General features: G+C 38.3%; 1 protein-coding gene across 5 annotated transcripts in view; it reads left to right on the forward strand.

Annotated features, from left to right (window-relative positions):
* The window catches only part of PLCB4 (phospholipase C beta 4), a 208,890-nt gene that overhangs the window by 154,937 nt on the left and 33,098 nt on the right, over positions 1 to 20,855 (forward strand). For 3 of the 5 annotated variants that reach the window (XM_087775126.1, XM_087775127.1, XM_087775129.1), the window contains 11 exons: positions 463 to 563; positions 2,318 to 2,353; positions 5,023 to 5,164; positions 5,808 to 5,892; positions 6,113 to 6,237; positions 8,243 to 8,294; positions 10,594 to 10,696; positions 12,457 to 12,621; positions 15,461 to 15,665; positions 20,154 to 20,242; positions 20,649 to 20,799. In XM_087775126.1, coding sequence (XP_087631252.1) covers positions 463 to 563; positions 2,318 to 2,353; positions 5,023 to 5,164; positions 5,808 to 5,892; positions 6,113 to 6,237; positions 8,243 to 8,294; positions 10,594 to 10,696; positions 12,457 to 12,621; positions 15,461 to 15,665; positions 20,154 to 20,242; positions 20,649 to 20,799 — 1,254 coding nt within the window. The remainder of the gene's footprint in view (positions 1 to 462; positions 564 to 2,317; positions 2,354 to 5,022; positions 5,165 to 5,807; positions 5,893 to 6,112; positions 6,238 to 8,242; positions 8,295 to 10,593; positions 10,697 to 12,456; positions 12,622 to 15,460; positions 15,666 to 20,153; positions 20,243 to 20,648; positions 20,800 to 20,855) is intronic. The other 2 variants (XM_087775128.1, XM_087775130.1) reach the window with 1 other exon arrangement.

Below are 20,855 nucleotides of genomic sequence, written 5' to 3' on the forward strand. Positions count from 1 at the left end.
CACTAGGTTCTAACAGAAAATCACCTTAAAAGCAAATGAAAATTATTCCCTACAGTAGGAGCACATAAGGAGACTCTAACAATGCACATGAGAAGCCTGGACACCAACAACTTTTTACATCTTTATTTAAAGAACTCTGTCTTCATTTCTTGTTATTTCCCCAAGCCTATTGCGTTTTTTGTTTTTTGGGGTTTTTTTTAACACTTTTGCTAAGCAAAGTACTGATTCCTTCAAAAATACAGTAAATAAAATTTCTCTTACTAACCATGTCAAAGCTGTAAGAATCTCAGGCCTTAGCTGTAATTTACTGCTAATGCTTAGATATCTAATACCCTGGATTTTATTTCTGTTTAAAAAAAATGCCAAACCCAAACCTGTGTATTCAACTGTCATCTGTTTCATGTCTCACACAAACCCAGTAATTGCTGGGTTTTGTACTGATCCTTTCTCTTTTCTGTGCAGCTGACCAGGAAGAAGAAGCTCATCCAGAGTACAAATTTGGAAGTGACCTTACTGTAGATGATTACAGTCAAAAAGAAGCTGTTGCCATCAGTGTCAAAAAGGTGGGATTGCTTCTTTAGATATATTTCTTGGGAAGCTTCCCGTGGAGATGGGTGTAGAAGACACTCTGTTTTGTGGAAGCATCACAGCACATGTTGTCAGAAGAGTCAAACCCAAAATCTTCACCAGATTCCTAACCTTTCGGTTCATGAGAAGACAAAATTCTGTAGCCGAGGATACTCTCTGCTTCTTCAGGTAGAATACTCATTGAGGAAACAGACTCGCTATGTAGGGAAACAGCATACAAGTGGAGGATTTGATCAAAAAGTACTAATTAAAAGCAGCAAGCAGTTTCCTGCTCCTGCCTCTGATATTTTCCTTTGCATCTCAGTTGCAGAGGCCTAATATGAGGTGGAATATCAGCTTCCTCACTCAACAATGTGTTTTTGCAAGGCTGCATCCTGTATCTTCATTACAGGGATTCCCTGGGTCAATTTTTATTGTTAACTCTTAGGGTAGATTCTCCCTTCCACCTACAGCAATGATGGCAAAATAGGATGATCATTCCCCAGTGGGGTGGTATGGCAGTGGGGCTGTACCAGAGAGCCAGCTGGCAGACAGGGTGAGAGTCCCCTTTATTCCACTCCTTGTTGATTTAGTACAGCTTATCAGTCTGTGCTCAGTAACTTGAATATTACTTGACAGTAATTGGGTACAGAATATTGGAATTCAAAACTAAGCCTGCTCTGGCACTGAAGGCGTTATTGCTGCTTGCTACAGAAAAAACCCCCGCATGTGAGTGCTAAGGTACCTTATCAGATCGTGCTCCTCTGTCACTCAAGTATTTCGGCCACTTCTTCTCTCCTGCCTGGCTACCTTTGGATCTTACTCCAGATAGAAGTATAGGTATGGAAAATCTTTCATAGCACAGATTGCCCTTGGCAGTATGTCTCTAGCAGTATCACGGAGACATCAGACCTGCCTTCTTGGTATTTCTTCAAATCAACATCTTTGCTTCTTCAGGACTTTTATGAATCCTCCCACTGAAGTATTGTTTAACTTCTTTGCTCTAGGGCTGGTTTCGCTTACTGAATCAGCCTGTCCTTAACTGCCTGAGTGTTTTGGGGTTTGGTTTTTCTTTGGTTTTCTTTGGGGTTTTTTTTGGTTTTTGTTTTTTTTTTTTTTTTTTAATCAGTCACTCATCCTCAGCATATGCCCTTGGGTAGCTTCTCTGCTTCTTTGCTGATCAGTGACTCGATCCTTATTCTTTAGGAATGTACATTCAGTGCCAAGTCAACATTTATCTGTGTAAGATTCTCAGTAGTGGCAGCTTGTAATTGAAGACAGGCAGCAGAGCATCCCATTGCAAATAACATCTTGAGATAGGCCTTTTCCAAATGTGGACATTTAAAGCACAGTTTACAGCAGTCTTAACCCTTAAGTTTTCAGAGCCTGGGCAGTTTGCATGTCCAGATCAGACGGTCTTTTGTGTTGTCTGGGTGTGTCGTTCTTTCATTCTTCTCTGAAACTTCCTGTCCACAGCATCTAGTGATAGCACTGGTTTGGGCTTAACTGTCTGGCATCCTCCCTCCTATTCCCATTGCTAGCCAGCTGTTGGATTTCATATCTTGTGTACCCAGATTTGAAAGAAACTGCAAATTTTTGCAAATGTATGGGACAGATGAGCCATGCAGGAAGGTGGAAAAGGGTATACTTTTTTGCTAAATGCATTAACTTTTTGAGGATTTTTTTTCTTACTGTGAGTGTTTCCTATTGCTTTTTCTTTGGGTAATGTATATATATTTTTTTCCCTTAGGCTGTTGAAGATTCTGAGCAAGAAAACAGTAAAAAGGTGACATATAGGATGTTATGTAGTTTGTTTTATTGCTTTATATATAACGTACATATTACTTACCATGCATTCTTAGTGGTTTAACAATTTTATGCACGGTTTCACTGCACCTACAGAGTATTTTTGAAAGTGATTCTACCTCCTTTTCTCCTCTAGGGTTTCTTCTGCTGTACTTTTATACTGGGGTTAGGGCTGTCAGAAAATTTGGGGACAGACAGGAGTGCATGACTCTTGCCTCCTTAGAAGTGTCTGATCTCAGTCTCAAATGTGATGCACTGGGAAACAGCAGTTCTTTGAATGGTGTTGAGATGTTTCATCCCTGCTTCTTTTTTTCCCCCTCTTCCCTTACCCTGACTGCACTTTGTTTTCCTCTCTCTTTTTCCTCCTTTTGCTTTCCCTTGGGACTTCTGCATTTATCTTCTCCCGGGAATCCCTTCTGTAAGACTCTTCCCACCTCCTTCTGCTCTTCTCCTTCCTTCTCTCATGAAAGCTGCTCCTGTTCCTAACCACACTTTGTTTCAATCTATGTTGTTTTCTAGGTGGGTTCTGCTTCTTTTCTTGAGGGGTGGGGAGATGTAAATAACCTAGAGAGACATCAACTTTTCCCCATTGTTTCCTCTAGCCCCTAAAAGGGTCCTGTACTGTTGTAACCATTCCTTTGTTTCCCTAGGCTTTAAGAAACGTTCCATCCTTACCCCTTTCTAATTCATAGTTTTAAATTTGTGAACACTGCGAAGAGTATAGCCCATTTACTCTAAAATTATGGGTCTGCAAGTAAATAATATGAAATCAAGGATGAGTAGATTGTCTTAGAACATTGTCTTAGAGCTAGTGTATCAGTAATGCAGTCATACAGCTCTAGTCTGCAGGGTACTATTGCCTTGGCGCTAAGGCGTGCATAATCCCCTTTGGCTTCCTTTGCACTGTGATTCATTACTTAGACATTTATGGATCAAGATAGTAAAATATGATTAGCAATTCTGAGCAGTCAGCAGGAGGCACATTGAAGGAGCCTGGAGATGAGTGGTCAGTTCTTCCTGAATTACTGGTCTTCCAAAAATGAAGACACTGAAAAGGACTAGTTCCTTTGAAGAAATTTGGCCTTGATTTGATCTAAACTCTATTAACAAATATTGACCTAGTAACAGAAAAATACATGTATTCTACTAATAAGGGGATGTACCATTTGGCATATTTAGGGAGCAGATCTGTGAACCCTCAGTATGTGGATTCCTGAAAAGCAGTTGGGCTGAGCCCTGGTGATCAGCACTAAAATTTCATGGGCCACTGGAATTTTAATTCAGTCTAAAATGCACGTAAACCCACGTGCACCTGGACTCATTCCAATAGCTCAGCTATTCTATGCAGTCAGAAAATGACCTTCCTTGTGACTGTAGTTGTCTTACCATATCAAGGCATAAATTGTTTCACTTCACATGGAATTCATTTTTTGAAATGTGCCCGCACTATGTGTCAGGTAGAGGTACATGCCCATAATACTGGCAAGTAGTTTCACATTTCCTTGCCTCTCCCATCTCCTGAGTAAATAAGTTGCAGTAGTGTAGGTACTGTGAACGTGCTTTAATGCTGTTAGACATGCTGAGACTTACTGCCTGAGAAAGGACTTTGCCGTGCTTCCCGTTACAATAATGGAGGAGAACTTTGACAAACACGGGGTACATTCTCAAAATAAAAAGCTGTACTGTAAGAATTTTTGAATACACTTAGTAATTCCTTGCAGAAGTTCACCGTCAGCCTGCAGTAGGTTAGATTTTTTTGGTAACTGGTTCACTGGTAGGAGAACAAGCTAAAATGTGGGAATAATGCCATGAACAGCAAGCCTTGCAGAGTTTGCTTAGATGGACAGAGATCTTTCTTTTTCTTTCCTTTCTTTCAGTGAAAAGAATATGTTTCAAACTGGTTTAGGGAAAGGAAAATGTTGGACAGGTAGATCCACATGAGAAGCGCTTCCTATTGTGGGTTTCTAGCAGATGAGATACTTGTAGAAAACTTTTGAAGTTCTGTTATAAATATAATGCATCTTTATGTGAATGATGGATTCAGAGTTTTATCATTTTAAGTGGCCAGGAATATGAGCTGGTACTGTGTCTCTTGTCGGTCTTGTGACATCTGTTTGTCCAATGAAGGTTGTAATTCTTGTATTTTGGTCTGCTTTTGTTGGTAAAGATTAGCAATTGAACCTATTTGTGCTTTGATGTTGAGAAAGTTCTACTATGCATTACCCACCACAGTTGCTATGAGAAAATGTATACTAAATCACAATTCTTAAGAATTTATTTGTCAAAGACAGATCGTTATCTCCCACCATTGTTCAGTCTGTTGTAATATTTATCTTTTATCCCAAAGTTAACATCATGTAATATTACATCATTACATCATATTACATCATGTAATATTTACCCACTGCTTAGGAGCTTTTCTATCATCAGTCCTCTTGCATGCGTCTTGTAACACTGAGAGTGTTTGGCGCATATAACAGTAAGAAAATAAATCTTAATCTGTGACATTAAATTTCCACTTTTCTTGTATTAATTTGCACTTTCTTTAACTTTCTGCAGATTTGGGTATAATTTTGTATCACACTTGAAAATTCCAACAATAGTGTTTGCACACACAAATAGTGATTATTCTTTTTAATGTGTTTTCAGGGTTTAGTAACTGTTGAAGATGAACAAGCGTGGATGGCATCTTACAAATATGTAGGTGCCACAACCAATATACATCCATATTTATCAACAATGGTCAACTATGCTCAACCTGTAAAATTTCAAGGTTTCGATGTAGCAGAAGGTAACATAAAAGGTTGAATGAAATAAAAGTATTTGTCTGCTTATTCTAGGTAGTTTTTTAATCTCTACATTTCCTGAGTTTAGAAATGGCGTAAGACTCTTATAGTTTAATGACCGTCATCAGTATATTATTAGATCTCTGTTTCCTTGAATGTGAAGTCAGCATGTTATTCCATTGGTCATCCACACGGAGTCACTAAATTACTGGGAGAATATGAAGCTGTTGAGGTTGATTATATTCTGCAGGCCTTTCCAACTAAACTGCTTTTTTCAGTTCATCTTTGCGTAAAGTAAGGGGAGCGTGATTGTCACAGTGGTCAGCAGTTAGCTGATGCTTTCATATTGCACACTAGACCACTTATTGTGTTGTTTTGCCTTATCTAGCCACACAATGCAGGCTCTGAATAACAATTTGGTCTTAAACAAAAAATTGGAAGTTTTGTTGATTTCCCAGGAAGTGAAAGAAAAAGGCAAGTCAGAAATATTATGAAATTTCTCTTCAGTATAATTTGATTCTATGAGTGACAGATAATGGGGAAACAGAGCAGAATTTGCTATATCCTGCCATTACATATAGTGCACGATTTTTAATTTTGATTCATCGTTACGGAAGTGTTTTAAAATGTCTTGTCTTTTCTTTCTAGAACGTAATATTCATCATAATATGTCCTCTTTCAATGAATCAGTGGGACTAGGGTATTTGAAGACCCATGCTATTGAGTTTGTGAAGTATCCTTTCACCTCCTCACACCACTTCTCTACTAATGCTACAAATAAACAGCAAGTGTACCTTTCTAGATTTATAGTGTTCCACGTCTATAAAGGAAAAAGGAAAGCAGCTCATAGGATAAGAAATAGTAAGATTAATGTAAGAAATATTGACGATACCAGGATATGACCATACATTTCTATGATGTTTTTATTTACTTTTCCTTGATGAATTATACAGTTATAATAAACGACAAATGAGTCGGATATACCCAAAGGGAGGCCGAGTGGATTCCAGTAATTACATGCCTCAAATTTTCTGGAACGCTGGCTGCCAGATGGTCTCACTGAACTATCAGACCCCAGGTAGGCAGCAACGACCAGTGAACCTCAATCCTAAAGAATGGCTTAGGCAGTAACTCTCAAACAGATGCCATGGATTTGCTTCTGGCATTTTTTGAGGAAACAGACATATGGCTAAATAATATGGTGGGGTGGAATTATGGAAGCGTAAGACAAGGAGCAATAAAAAAGCCATACATAAAAGGAAAATTCAGTCCCCTTTCAGGGAAAAATAATAGAGTACTGCAACTTCTCACATAAATGGTAATGTTTTATTAATAAAAAGTATTAATTACAGGGAGATCACTGTTTTCACAAAACACAGCTTTGGCACAGTTGGGAGCATGTCTCCAAAATAAAGATGGAGTGTACAAATTAAGATGGTAAAAAGTAATGACTATGTGCCAAATGCATTTCTAGACCAGTTATTGTGAAGTGTTAAAAGAGTCATGTTCTGTGTCAGAGAATGGGGTCTGAGATCCCAGTGTAGAGACTGATGCCAGGGAATATAAATGCCTCTCCACAGCATAAACGGAGAGGAATGTATTGTTCCTGTTCAATGAAGGTGTGAGTATAACTAACACGGTAGGGTTTTCTGTTGTTTCGGGCTTTTCTAAATTAATCTAGGAATGTCTTCAGTCATAGATGTAACAGACCGGTTTTTTCCATTTTCTTTTTCTAGCTGTGATAGTGCTTTTCTGCTTTTCCCCCACCCCCCTCCCTGCCCTGAACAGTGTCTTTGGTACTGCAGACACTCCTAATGATCATACCCTGTGTTCTGTCCTGCAAAGCTTTGCACTGATTTCAGTAGCTGTGGAGGCAAGAGAAAGCTGTACTGGGATACATTGCTTGTAAAGCACTCTACTGGACACGATTGGGAGGTTGGAGCCAATACGCAAGCTTCATTCTTCTCCCAACACTGCCTCTGCCCACTGCATGTCATTCTCAACCCCTTCATATTGCAAAATAAGTGTTAATTGTATAATTGGAAGTGAGCAACTTTCCTGTATTAGCCTTCTATGATCCAGCTGTGCTGACAGGCTGAAGAATAACTGAGGAAACACAAGTTAAGACTGCCCGGAAAAGCGAATAATAACTGATGTGAGCATATGAGAATCTTGTATTTTGTGTAACAAAGAACATATAGAAAAGAATTTGTCCCTTTTGAAAAGGCAGAGTCTCTTGGGCAAGAGAATACCTGTGTTATCGCTAAACAAGGATATTGTATTTAGTGTAACTAGACACCTGCGGGAAAACACTATATTTTTTGTAATGTTTGGGAGAGGGTTGGAGGGGAAGGGGGTTATTATGTGTTTGCTATCTGTCCTTATATACAAGTGCCATAATAATGCATTGAATAAAATTCAGATGCTTTAAATGTTGAAACTAAGCAATGCTGCTGTGATCCCTGCAGTTTCTTTTTGTGGTATTTTATTCCATTAAGTCCATAGAAAACCAGTACGATATTCATTTCACCGTCTTTAAGACATTAGGATACAGACTGCTTCATCGGAGGTAGTTGTCTATGGTCATTGTGGAGAAATACACAGTTCTAAGATGTCTCATCTAGTATATTTTATATGGCTGCCTTAGAATGAGATTATTGCACTGTTAAAAGTGCCCATATCCCTCCATTATTCAAAATGATTCTAGATCACTAGCAGGAATGGAGACATCTGTACTGTAGATACCAAAAGTTAGATCGTGGAAATCCCATCCCAGGCGCTTAACGTGACCACAGTCTGATGCTCCTCTGCCTACCACGTGTGTTTGAATTCAGGGAGAGACTGTTCTCTAAGCACAGCGTAGAATTCATCTTGGTTGATAAAGCTGTTACTACTGTGAAGAAATCTGAAGTTTTCCTATTACTTCCTTTTATTTCTTAGATGTGTGTTTTATATGCATTAAATTTAATTTTCATTTAAACTGATACTTCTGGACAAACAGTCTTATTTTCTTTTCTAAAAAGGATTGTTCATGATCTGCGTTATTCAGAAGGAAAGATAGTAATTTTTTTCTCTCTTGACAGATTTAGCGATGCAGTTGAATCAAGGAAAATTTGAATATAATGGATCATGCGGGTGAGTGATATGATTTAAACTGTTGTCACTGTGTATCAGAATCCTTCACTATGGTTTTAATAAAATTTTGTTGCTATTGATTATGTGTTACAAAAGAAAAATGGGATGCTAGGTGAAGAGTAGAAATTAGCAGAATTCAGGTAGAACTATCTCCTGCGAGGAGGTATTCTGATGAATATGCTTTTTAATTATGCCTGGTTTTTGAAGATGAGATAGAGGAGGCTTTGTGTGCAAATTATGAAGAAGATCATGAATACCATACACAGTTATTAAAATACATCTTCAGCTTCTGTTCTCAGTCTTTCTTTGAAGATATGCCGCAGCATAGAGATTCATTGCACAGTTCACAGAATTGCCAAATTTACTTGGACAGGTTGAGTCTTAATACATAGGGAACATTTTTTTTAATCCGTGTACTTTAGTTGGAGAGCAGATTTCACAGAGAATACTGAAGTGTTTCATCTCTCTAAGTTCTTGCTCATGACTTTTGCATGAAAAAGGATACTCAAGTGATGTTGATAGCTTTTTCTCAAATGTTGAGTTTATACCTTAATAGGATAGGCTGATCATTAACATCAAGAGAAAGGAGAAGTTTAATGAATTATAGGAAATGACAGTCCAGAAACACATTAAAATCTGCAAACTCATCCTGGGAAGAAACAACTCTCTTACTAATGCAGATCTTATTCAGAAAGAAAATCTGAGTAGATGAAGCTTGGTAAAATTCCTCATCTGCAGAATGAGCAACATAGTACTTTGCCACTCTGTGCCTTTATTTCAGTTGTGAACTCTTCAGATAGAGGCTGTTGGCTTTGACACAGGCGCAGTCTCTGGTCATTTCAGTCAGAATAACAAAAATAGAAGAAAACCAGAGCTTTTTTTTATGGCAGAGTATGATTCCTTTCTTGTTTGACCCACAAGCCTGGTAAAAGAGCACATATTCACTCTTGCCAAATGCTCTAAAGGACAAGAGGCATCATGATCAACTAAATTACTCGATTCTTATGTCAGTCTTCTGGTATTACAGTAACATAGTGGTAATATTTTGATATGCATTATAAATGTGGTGCTCTTTCAGTCACAGAAAACACACAGGGCAATGAAAATAAAAAATGACATTTCCTTCTGTCTGTACTCCTTTTTTTCTCTGGTTTACAGTTTTCATGCTGATGAAACAAGATCAAGTCACTCTAGTTTCAGCATTTTTTATTTTAGCAGGCCAGAAGCAGAGGCTAAGGGTGTTTCCGATAGTTCCCTTCTTCCCATAACCTACTTTAAATTAATAAAATATTATGAAATCACACACATTTATAATGTAAGGAAAATGAGGGATATTACTTTTCTAAACAGAAGCCACCTTAAAAAAATGGGAGAAGACATTGACATTCTTTCCATTGGAATTTTTGCAGCATTTTTAAATTATTTCTGAATTTTATCTAGGCCTTTGTAACATTGTGTACCAGTGATTCACTAGAGGGACTAAGGGTGGGTAAAAAATAATCTTCTAGCAGCTGTTGTCTGTCAGGGCTGCAGAATTAGCAAGATGACTCTGGTTACACATTGTCTTCCACCAGTGGAAAGGAGCCCCGTCATGTGTAGCACAGCATTTCTGTGATCAACTGCTATTTCATTTTGATGGCAGAATCCTTGGGTTTTGATTCATCAGAGCACGTATTGGCTTCATTGATATGTTGATCCAGTGTATAGTCCTCAGGGATGTATTGTAAGTGTTCTTATGGTAGTACCTTTCATGCTACTATAATTAACAATCTGTCAGCACTGACATTATCAGCTGTTTCCCCCAAGGTTTTATAACCGAGATGAAAAAATTAGCTTCAAGCTGAAATTTATTGTATGAGTCTTGACTCTATGGAACTGCTTCATTTAAAAAAATAAAATCGAATAAGCCCTCTGTATTTTTCCAAAGTGTTAAAGGATTAAAACAAATGGAGCACCTACTTTTTATTATATGATAACTCACTGTATTTTTGAAATGTATTATTAAATTATTTTGAGATGTCCTTGATTATATTACATTTATTTTCATCTTTAAATCCAGGGTTGATTTCATCTCTCAGTAGCTGGTAATTCAAAATTAAGATAAATGTTAATCTGTATTGTAGACAACCGTAGTATTTCCTTTTACTTCCTCACACTTGCAGCTAGAATGATAGTCTGTATTTTACAGTGCTGTGGGGAGAGTTAATTGTTTAAAGCTAGAACATCCATTTTATTTGTATTTAATACAATTTTAAATTCCACACAAGAATGATTTTCTTCTTCTTTTTCTTGAAATAAGGTATCTACTTAAACCAGATTTCATGCGACGACCAGATCGCACATTTGACCCTTTCTCTGAAACTCCTGTAGATGGTGTAATTGCTGCAACGTGTTCTGTACAGGTAAAATAGCAACAGACAAACTTCTCTCATCACATCCAAAGTCATGTTTAAATGTCAACAGAAATAGGATATCTACAGAAAATGTGTTTGCATTGTGCGGATTACATCAAATTGTTTCCGTTGGGTTTTGTTTTTTTTTTATTGCTGGCTAAGACATCTATGTTTACTTATCTGAGTGGAACATGATAGAATTAGAAATGGTTTGTTATTACACGTTATCACTTAATTTTAAACCCTCTCATGCTCTTTTTGAATTACATCAGCCCACACAAATGAATAAATGAGTGAAGTTCATTTCTGTGGACAGTATGAAATTATACAAATATCACTTGTCACCATAGAGCAATGAGGATATGGGCACACATGGACAGGATATTTTCAAAATAAGCAGAGAAAAATGGTTCATGTGATGGAGGTGCTTACTTTGGAGTTATCTATGAGTAACAAAGTCCATAAAACTTCTGTTGTAGCTCTAAAGCATGGTTAGGTATCACATTTTGGAAGGAAGCTGACAGTTATAAAACCTGTTTTGTGACTTGACGCTCTACTCTCTTTGCTCAAATAGCCTATGTGCAGCTTAACAAAAGACTTAAGCTTTCAGTTATTACTTTCTATGTGCAGCATGGAAATTTCAAACTCTCTTCGACCAAGGATTCATTATGCCTTCTAGACATTTAACTAAGTTTCCTTTGCACTTTCAGAAGAACAAAAACTTTTTATTAATGTTGTTTTTCTTTACTGTTAATGACAGTACAATCCCTCCAAGAAGGAAGCTGGATCTGGTAGTAAGAACCGAAGTTCTAAGTATCGCTAGAGATAGTACTTAGATCACGTATTTTGCCACTTGCTCTTGTTGTGTGACTAAAACTAGTATAAATTCTGTTATAAAGGAGTTGAGTGGACTGAAGCCAGTGATGGTACCCCTCAGCCACATAACTTTTCAGATTTGTTATCCAAAGTGTTCCCTGAAAGGATGTTAGATCATGAAAACAAAAGGACTTGAAATGAGCTTAGGTCTGTGAAATCGTGTTTCAGGTTTTTTTCTTCCCTCCTTGATCATAGTAATGAAAACATTAGCTGTATTTTTAAGTAGTAGATCATCTTCATGGAATAAAAATTTTCGCTGGAGTAATCACCTGCTGTGGCTAGATTGATCTTGACTTGGACTAAAATTGCAACAAATCTTTTTATATACATAACAATGTAGAGGAGTCATGTGGGTTTTTTGTTTGCTTGCTTTTTAAGCATCCTACACTTCCCAAACACATAATATGGAGTTAGACTGACACCTGATTAGTTTAAAACCTTTACCTAAGTGAAAGCAGAGCAGTCGTTTCCTTTCACCTCTTTGTAGTCAAGACGTACAATAGATGACAGTGGGTCCGAACAGAAAGTTTAAAGTTGCGGAACAGCATTGCCCAATCTGCTTGTTTCATTCAGTGTTTTTCAGTAATATAGTGAACACATCTGTGAGACATCGGCTAATTGGGCTGACTGACTTACAACTCTTAATACCATAGCACAATGAGCGCAATCATTTAAAATTAAGGATATATTTAAGGTCTTATCACAAAAGCTTTTCTGAAGGAAGTGCGATTTTAGCACTAAATATACCATTTTCATGTGATGAAATAAATATCTCTTCTCTATAAAGCATTTTTCAGACTGCTGTCAATAAAAAAATACCGATATTTCCAGTATTCATAAAATGCTGTGTACTTTGTATTGCTTTTCCTTACTGCTCTGTTGTTATGTTGTAGGTAATATCTGGTCAGTTCTTATCAGACAAAAAAATTGGTACGTATGTAGAAGTGGATATGTATGGTTTACCCACGGACACGATACGTAAAGAATTTCGAACACGCATGGTGATGAACAATGGTCTGAACCCTGTTTACAATGAAGAATCATTTGTGTTTCGAAAGGTAGGATATTTGGAAAGCACAGTGTGTGGTTGCCAGCCCTTTTGCTCACTTGAGCCACCCCTCCCTGCTTCAGTCTGACTGCTCACATGAATAAGTACTGCTCCCATGAAAAAGGGTTTGTAGGGTTCCTGTTTACTACAGCAAACAATCTAAAGCTGAAATAAGCTTTCAAGAGGTTGTTTTTTGGTTTTTATTTTTTTTTTAATTTTGCTTTGTTTTATTTTTCTAATGTATAACCTCTGTAGCTGTCACATGATTTTTTTGTTTGTTTGTTTCTGTTTGGCTTTTCCCTTCCCTTTGCTTCCTCCTCCCACTTGGAGGTAGCCACCTCCTCCGTGGCCATGCCTGTGTTCAAGGTATGCAGTCTGCTCAGAATGAGCCCCCGCTGCTGGACACCATCATTCCTTGGAGATTTCTTCTTCCCTGCCCTGGCAGTGGCTGCTATCTTGCACTGTTCCTTCAGCCCAGAGGGCAGGTGAGATGCTGTATCCAAAGCTAAGGTCAATGTTATTACATGGAAAGGTTGGAAGGGTGCTGTGTTCCTCAGACGTGTTGCCAGCTCCCTCCTTCAGTAGTCCATGTGCATCATGTACCTTTTTCTTTATTTTTTTTTTCAATAACAAAAGAAAAACAAACCTTTTTTTCTTGGTATGGGGGATTTAAAGAGAGAGATCAGTCATCCGTGTTCAGTTTTAATCTCTCAGTCTTTACATATGTGATACACACATATATTTTTATTTTTTTTTTTCCCTGTCGGCTGGAGTTTCATCCAGACTACATGTGTTAGCAGTGCCATCTTTGATAATGTCTGTTTTGCTTACACCTGTTTTGTTGTCATGCAAAATTGTTGCTCTTTTATTCCAAAGTGACAGACTTTGCCGAGTGGTGATAACACTTCACACTTTGGTGTATTATGCACATAATCTGCCTTCTTAACAGTATAACCAGTTTTTAATAGAAATGTAGTTAATGCAAGAGGTTTTTCAGGACTCAAATATATTCTGGAATGAATGTGACTTCAAGTGCTTTTCTCTGTATATGAGGAGGCACAGGGAAGATGCTTAGGTACAATGACAGGCAATCATGCTGCCCATGGCTTGCTGGCCATATGGCCAGCATCTGCTGCTTTCTGGTTTCTTAAATTAAAAGGCCCATAAACTACAGGGTGCACACAGCTTCAGTCTAAAAGGGAGGTACCTGTGTATCGTGGCATGGGTACAGTGGCTGATGCCCATATTCCTTGGACTTTCTGCTCTACTCTGCAATGAACAATTGCATGGTCGCACATTCTCTTGAACAACTCATACTGTAAGTCAGCCAAGAGATTATTTTTCTTCATCTCAGGCCCTTATATCAGGCTTAGCATTGTAATCAAGACATACACTGATGACCAAGCAGATGAATGGCATAAACACAGCAGGAACAATTCCTCTAGTTGGAGGAAATGAAGGCGTGGGGTGCACAGTGCTAAAATGTCATGAGGGTGGAAGTGCCTACCAGGATACCATAGAACAAATTAATGGAGAGGGAACGATAAACTTCTTAGTCCCCACTCCTGCTCCCTAGCAAATCTATATCTGAGCCCATCATGTAATGAAAGATGTGCTGATCTGTGGCCTGTAGACAAGAGATCTTACCTGCCCTGTTTGGGTTACAGTGTTCTCCTCAAGCTGATGTTTAATCCTACACAGTTGCCCTCAGGTAATGTGTTTGATTGTTCTTCTGTCACGTTTTCTTGTTTTTATTTTAATTAAAATAAAGCTTCAGTCATTCTAACCCAAGTTCTGTGTTGTCATTCTGTTGTGTAAGGGGGAGGACTGGGTGAGTGCTGGTGGTAACGTGTACTGGGAGTGCTACGTTATAATCAAGTAGAGCAGTGGATCCATGAATAGCTCAGGTGGGTTCAGAGACCAGAAGTAGACTTTATTGTGTGCCCTCTAAGACTGAAAATGAAAGTGGCAGGCGGAAAGTCTAAGGGAGATAGTAGATGCAGGTTACTTAGGTCTTCTCTTTTGTCCCATAAGCATCGATGAATAGAGCCAGGTAGGGAAGGAGTGGGAAGACCTTTCCCAGCATACAGTCGAGGCAGGCTGGCAGAGAGGCTGCACCTCGTGGTTAGGCTGTCTTCTGCTCGCTGCTTCGTGCACAGAGGCAGCACCTTTGTTCCAGGGAAGGCAGTAGATTTTTTTTGTTACTGTTTTGGTCGGTCCAGATGGGGGCTGACAGATGCAGATAGCTGGCAGCATCCCTGCCCACCATGCATACCACATACCCTTCATGTTGCGAGTACAGCACACCCACTTCTGCTGGCAGCATACCATTTCAGCAGGTCTGTCACCCTGTCCTGCCCTCCTCTGTCTGCTTCTCCCCTTTGCAGAACCTGTAGTTCAGCATACATCCCCATCAGCTTGTGCTTGAATGCTTTCCGTTCTTTGCTTTTGGATACATCCCAAATTCCATCTTTCTGCCATAGTTCCTCCTGATTCAGCACTATCTACTCTTTGATTGCCACTGTGTCTGTCATTTCCCAGGTAGTATTTACCTGCCACCTTATCGATGTCACCTGTCTTCAGTAATGAAGAATAAATATGCAAAATATTTAGCTAGTTTGACTGTAAGCTGCAGGATTTGCATATTCTGAAATTTACTCATTATTTGGGGTGAAAAAAAGCTTTTCTAGGAAAAATTAATCTCAAAGAGTGAGTTTTCAGGGAATGACATTATCTTACAGTGATGATAGTCTGTTTCTGGCATGCCAAGTGAATCGTTCAAACATGGGAGGTGGGGAGGGTGCTGTTGTATTAGAGTCATTGAATTTCTTCATTTTATGGCTTTCCAGGTCATTCTCCCTGATCTTGCTGTCCTGAGAATAGCAGTGTATGATGACAATAATAAGTTGATTGGTCAGAGGATCCTGCCTCTGGATGGTCTGCAAGCAGGTTACAGACACATTTCCCTTCGGAATGAGGGCAACAAACCACTCTCTCTTCCAACGGTTTTCTGCAACATTGTGCTTAAAACATATGTGCCTGATGGTTTTGGAGGTGAGAGAAACCTGTGTCTCGGTGTGCTGTAGATCTTGAGTGTTGGTGTGGAAGTACTGAAGTACTGTGGTGTCAGTCTGCCAGCCGGAAGCAGACACGCAATGCTGGAGGATTGGAAAGTTTAGTATTTTAACTCCTTGGAAATCCTGCATATTTGGTTAAGAAATCACGTTTCAGACCAAGTGCCTGCCTCAGTGTTAGTGATAATGACGTGTCTGTTAAATTACAAAATAATATGGAAAATAAGCTAATGCTAGAGTTAACTCAACTTGATTTTTCTCTGTTGACGTTTTAGGAAGATTCTTCTTTTGATTTTTTTTTTTTTTTAAATTACATTTTTTCTGACATAAATATTTGTAGGGTTATAATGTATTTTAGCTATATTGTTTGGCCTATAGGTATGAACAATTAATGCAGAATCAGACGTGTTTTTTCAAATAAAGCGACTTTTGTATTCTTGAGAATATTGGCATATTGTTAAAAATGTGAAAGAACTTAGCATCCAAAACCTTTCTGCATTTTTCTCTCCTGATTTTACATGCTTTTGGTGTGCTTTAATTATTTTTGGGTTTTCAGGGAAGTTGTTTTTAATGTGAGGCATTTCCATGATCAGGTTGGCAGGGCCATGGTCATTTGTACTGAGTGGTGGCAAATTGCCACATGTGGATAGGAGCAAACAGCGGAAAATAATCATTACACCACTTAAATCAGTGTAATGTGTAAGTTCACCCTCAGGGTGTACCTCTGGGAAATGTTTTCTTCACTGCAGATGAAGTTCACTTGTACATTAGACAATATGTAAACCATTTAAAACACTAAAATAGAAATTGCATTAAACGTTAGTGCTCTGACTGCAGCAAAATGAAGCTCGCCTTAGAGTTGATTGGTGAAATGTTATTGATAAGAATAAGGTTTTGCTCTTCGCAAAAATTATTTCAAACCTGATGTCTATGCAAAGAATTATCATCACTTCTCTGACTGTAATTTCCATAGCACAAACTGGAGAAAGAGAAGACTTACCGAGTATGTTAGATAATGTATCTTCAAGACTCTGCTGGTATTCATCCAGGCTTTTAAAAAAATGAACAGGCCTAGACTTCAGTAACAATATTTCATGGAAAAAGTTAAGCATTTACAGAAACATTTATGTCGTTTACATGTGAAATCCTGGTTGCTGGCAAGTCAGCTGGAGTTTTGCTGCAGGTCTTGGAGCACTACCATGCCTTTATGCAGCATGTTTCATCTACAGTATTTAACTTCAGGGACTTTGTCTCAAGACAAATGTAAGCTTTTGCTTAAGCTTGAGATTCTTGAGGCAGTAATTAAACCATGAATCTAAGGGGGGCATTTAAACATGTGCTTTAATTCTTTCCTGAACTTAAGCCTTTGACAGTAAATGACTCAGTTAAAATATTTTCTAAACTAGGGACATATTTCTGATTTGGGATTGATGTTTTTCTGAATGATACCCCACTTTTTCTAAGAGTAGAATTTAAACTTAGCAGGGTTTGATCTGGCTCAGGCTGCCGAGTGTGCTGGTCACATAGGGAGAAAATATTTTTTATTTTCTCTTTTAAACTGCAGTATACAAATTCAGAAGTGAAAGACTTGTTTTTCAAAGAGAATTCAAACACCGGTTTAGAATTTGCAAATTGTGTGCAGTTCAGTACTGGTTGATCTACTACATTGTCAGCATTGGTACAGATGGTTTATCTGGTAGAGGTGAGGACTTAATAAAACATTTCTACCCCTAAGTAACAGTATCATTACAGTAAAATGTTACTAGAATGAGAGAACTGGTTGTCATAGCTTACTGTCAGTGTTGGGAAAAACAGACTCCGTATTAACATGGACTAAATGAGTTCAATTATTAGTTCTCCTCTCCCTTCCCAGATAGTTTTGATGTTTATCATGTATTTTTCTCATTGATACAGAACAGCAGCATGATGAACAACTGGGAAATAACTTTTGACACTCGGGTGGAATCATTAGTATTCTGTTGGCATGTGTTTTTTAATTACTTACCATCTGCAGCGAACCTCTCATTGTTTTATGAGCTATCATTAGGATCTCCGTGGCTGTTTTAGCAAACCTGTAGGAAGGTATAGCTCAATTCAATAGCTGCCTACTTTCCTTTTTATTTCTTTTTTTTAACCTATGTAAGATTTAAAAACTTGCACTGAATAATAACTAGAATGGGTAATGCATTGTAGGCTTTAAAAGATGCAGAATTTTATTTTCATATAACTTAGTAATTTCTTGTGGTTTATTTGCATCAGCTACTCTCTTCCCAATAAAACACAATACTGGCGCAAATTAATGCAAACGAAGTAGCATTTTCCAAAGAGAAGCTTCTATAATAGAAGTCTCTACGTAAGTAAGCATGGATACTTAGGTTAGTGGTTAGAGTCCTCTGTAATGTACTCTTTCAGTGATTTTCCTAGTTTTGTATTTGATTGTGATTCTTCTACAAAATGCTATTCCCCACCCCCACTTTACCTCACTGGGGAGAAAGAAGAACGTAAGCAGAGGACAAATGACAATGTGAGAAGCAGTGATGAGTCACATCCCCCGGTAGAAATGCTGAGCCTTTGGTGATGTGCTCGTATGGTTAGTAATACAATTTACAAAGGTCTCACTCTCCCCAACATGTTAGTCATTTTTACCTTGAAGCTCATGATAATCAGGTTCCATTTTCAAATGATGCATCACGTTAGCAGGGTAGTCCTGGTTTTTCTTTGAAGAGTGCATGCCAAGGACAAAAAGTCGTGCTTATTAAGTTAGGGAAAGGGGAACAGTCGGTGCTGAGCTACGAGGCCATTGTTACGGCTGAAAATAAATTCTACGTGGGTTTTGTGTATATGAAGTAAGTTTCAGAAGACATCATTGGTTCATGACAGTTATGGGAGACAACATATTTGTGTAGATAGACAGAGCTGTCAAGGGTAATGCTATGTATTTAATACAACTTTTGGTGGAATGGGAGCCCTGCCTGTGCTTTTTTTGCTTGAGAAATGCATCCGGTGGCTTCAGAAGAACATTTCATAGAACAACTTAGGTTGGAAGGGAGATGATATAGTCCAGCCGCTAGTCTGCACAAGAAGGATAGCAAGTTTCTTGCCAAAGCTTTTGATGGGTTGGATATTTTTACAGACCTGGTCAGTGGACCAGCTTCTCTGTCTTGCATCATTGTAAGCTAACTTGGAAAGTGGCTGAAGAGATGACATGAAACGTGGGCAAAATTCAAATGATGATGAAAACCATGAGTGTCAGAAGTGTCATTGCAGAAATAATGGCTTATTATGCTAGTGAGACCATCTAGAATATAAAGGTACAAACACATTTATCTTTTACTTATAAGCAGCCAAAAAGAGGGCTTTGCAGCATTCTGCCAAGAATGCTTCCTTGCAAGTGAAGCGCTGTCCATGGTCCTCCTAATGGTCATGGCAAAAAAAACGAGTTAATTAAATGACAATATTTTGTAGTGAGTGATGAGTCAGTCGGGCTGCAGTGTTCAAACTTCCTTTCTTAAGTTACTGCTCTGACAAGGAAGACTTATTAACTGAGACCAGTGACCTTTTTCTCCATAATGCTGAAGTTAAAGTTTCAGAGGGATCATCAAAACAGATCACTGCTGTGGCCTCTGAATGCATTATTACTGTAGGTGCTGAATCAGTTTAACTTGTAAAATCATTTCATGCTGTGGAGGGCCTCCTTTGCCATTTGTGAATTTTTTGACTGTTGAAATTAAGCATGGAAAGGGATTATTTAATATGCAGGTAAAGATTCATGTGTCTTTGTCTTCCTGTAAACCTATGCTTGCACATTTATCACTGCATATGGAAAACAGATTCAATAATCTATACAGTATCTGGTGGTGGGTAGTTCTGTGATACCACTAGTGGTACTGTCATGTGCAAGATTCAAATATTGGTCATTATGGTTGATAGAAAAGCCATTTCACAGCCTGCCGTGTTCCAGACATGGAACATCACAAAGGTGAGTGAGAACAGATTTCCCCAATTGCTTTATCCACCCATCCGAAACTGCTGTTTAGCTAGGAAATATAACAGCATTTTCTACAATTCCCTGCAATCTCAAGACAGTCAGCATTCCCTCAAATAACCAAGAGACAAAGTTGTAAGTGCTTTGTGGCTCATGAGATCCCATTCTGATCTCAAATTTTAGTGTCCTCAACTGGGAGTAAGTTAGGGTAACTTCGGTCTGATGGAGTCAGTGGTTTTTTTCCTAAATAAGGAACCAGGATTAATACCACCCCCTTGGTGCATTATAAACTGTTTCATGTTCCTTGTGTTTTCAAACGCTGTAGCAATGAGTGCTTTCAGTCCTGCCAAGTTTGCTATGGAAAGTTGGACTATTGTTGCAAGCCACGGTTCATAACAACAGGGGTAGAATAAAGCTCTTGTAAAAGATTAATTTCCACATGCCTCTGAAGATCATAAAAAGTTGATTATTTCTTTCTTATAGATATTGTGGATGCTTTATCAGATCCAAAGAAATTTTTGTCTATCACAGAAAAAAGAGCAGACCAAATGAGAGCTATGGGTATCGAAACTGTAAGTAGAACTTAATGACAAACACAGCCCATTTATGTTCATGCTATGTTCTTTTTTTAAAGTAAACTGGTCCTTCTCCAATCGATGCATATTACCTTATCATTCCTCATCTTCAAAAATAAGCCTCTCTGTTCTGCTCTGAAATAAATCGGCTTATGTTAGTTAACATGTACTGAAATACCATTCGCTAACTGACTTTTCATGGATCATACTAACACATCGCTTAAGAGTAGAAATTTTAAGACATGAGAAAGGAGCCATATTTTAGTATAGTGTTGTTTGAAAGTATGTTGCCATTTTCTTAATTATGTTTAAAGTAAGCAAATTCAGAAATTTCCCATACCCCAACTTTTATACTACAAGTAAAACAACAATTAATTTATTATGATGTGAATGTTTCTTTCAGAGTGATATAGCCGATGTACCAAATGACACTTCAAAGAATGATAGAAAAGGAAAAGCCAATAATGCCAAAGCCAACGTAACGCCTCAGAGTAGCTCTGAACTTCGACCGAGTACGACTGCAGGCTTTGGATCTGGGACCGACACTAAGAAAGGTAGACAAAAATCACGTGCCACTCCCTCAGTTCTGAAGCGTTTCAGAAAGTCACAG

The sequence above is a fragment of the Nipponia nippon genome, unplaced genomic scaffold, assembly GCF_047370975.1.
Source record: "Nipponia nippon isolate SJK-2023a ecotype South Korea unplaced genomic scaffold, ASM4737097v1 scaffold_4, whole genome shotgun sequence".
In the NCBI taxonomy this organism is placed as follows: Eukaryota; Metazoa; Chordata; class Aves; order Pelecaniformes; family Threskiornithidae; genus Nipponia; species Nipponia nippon.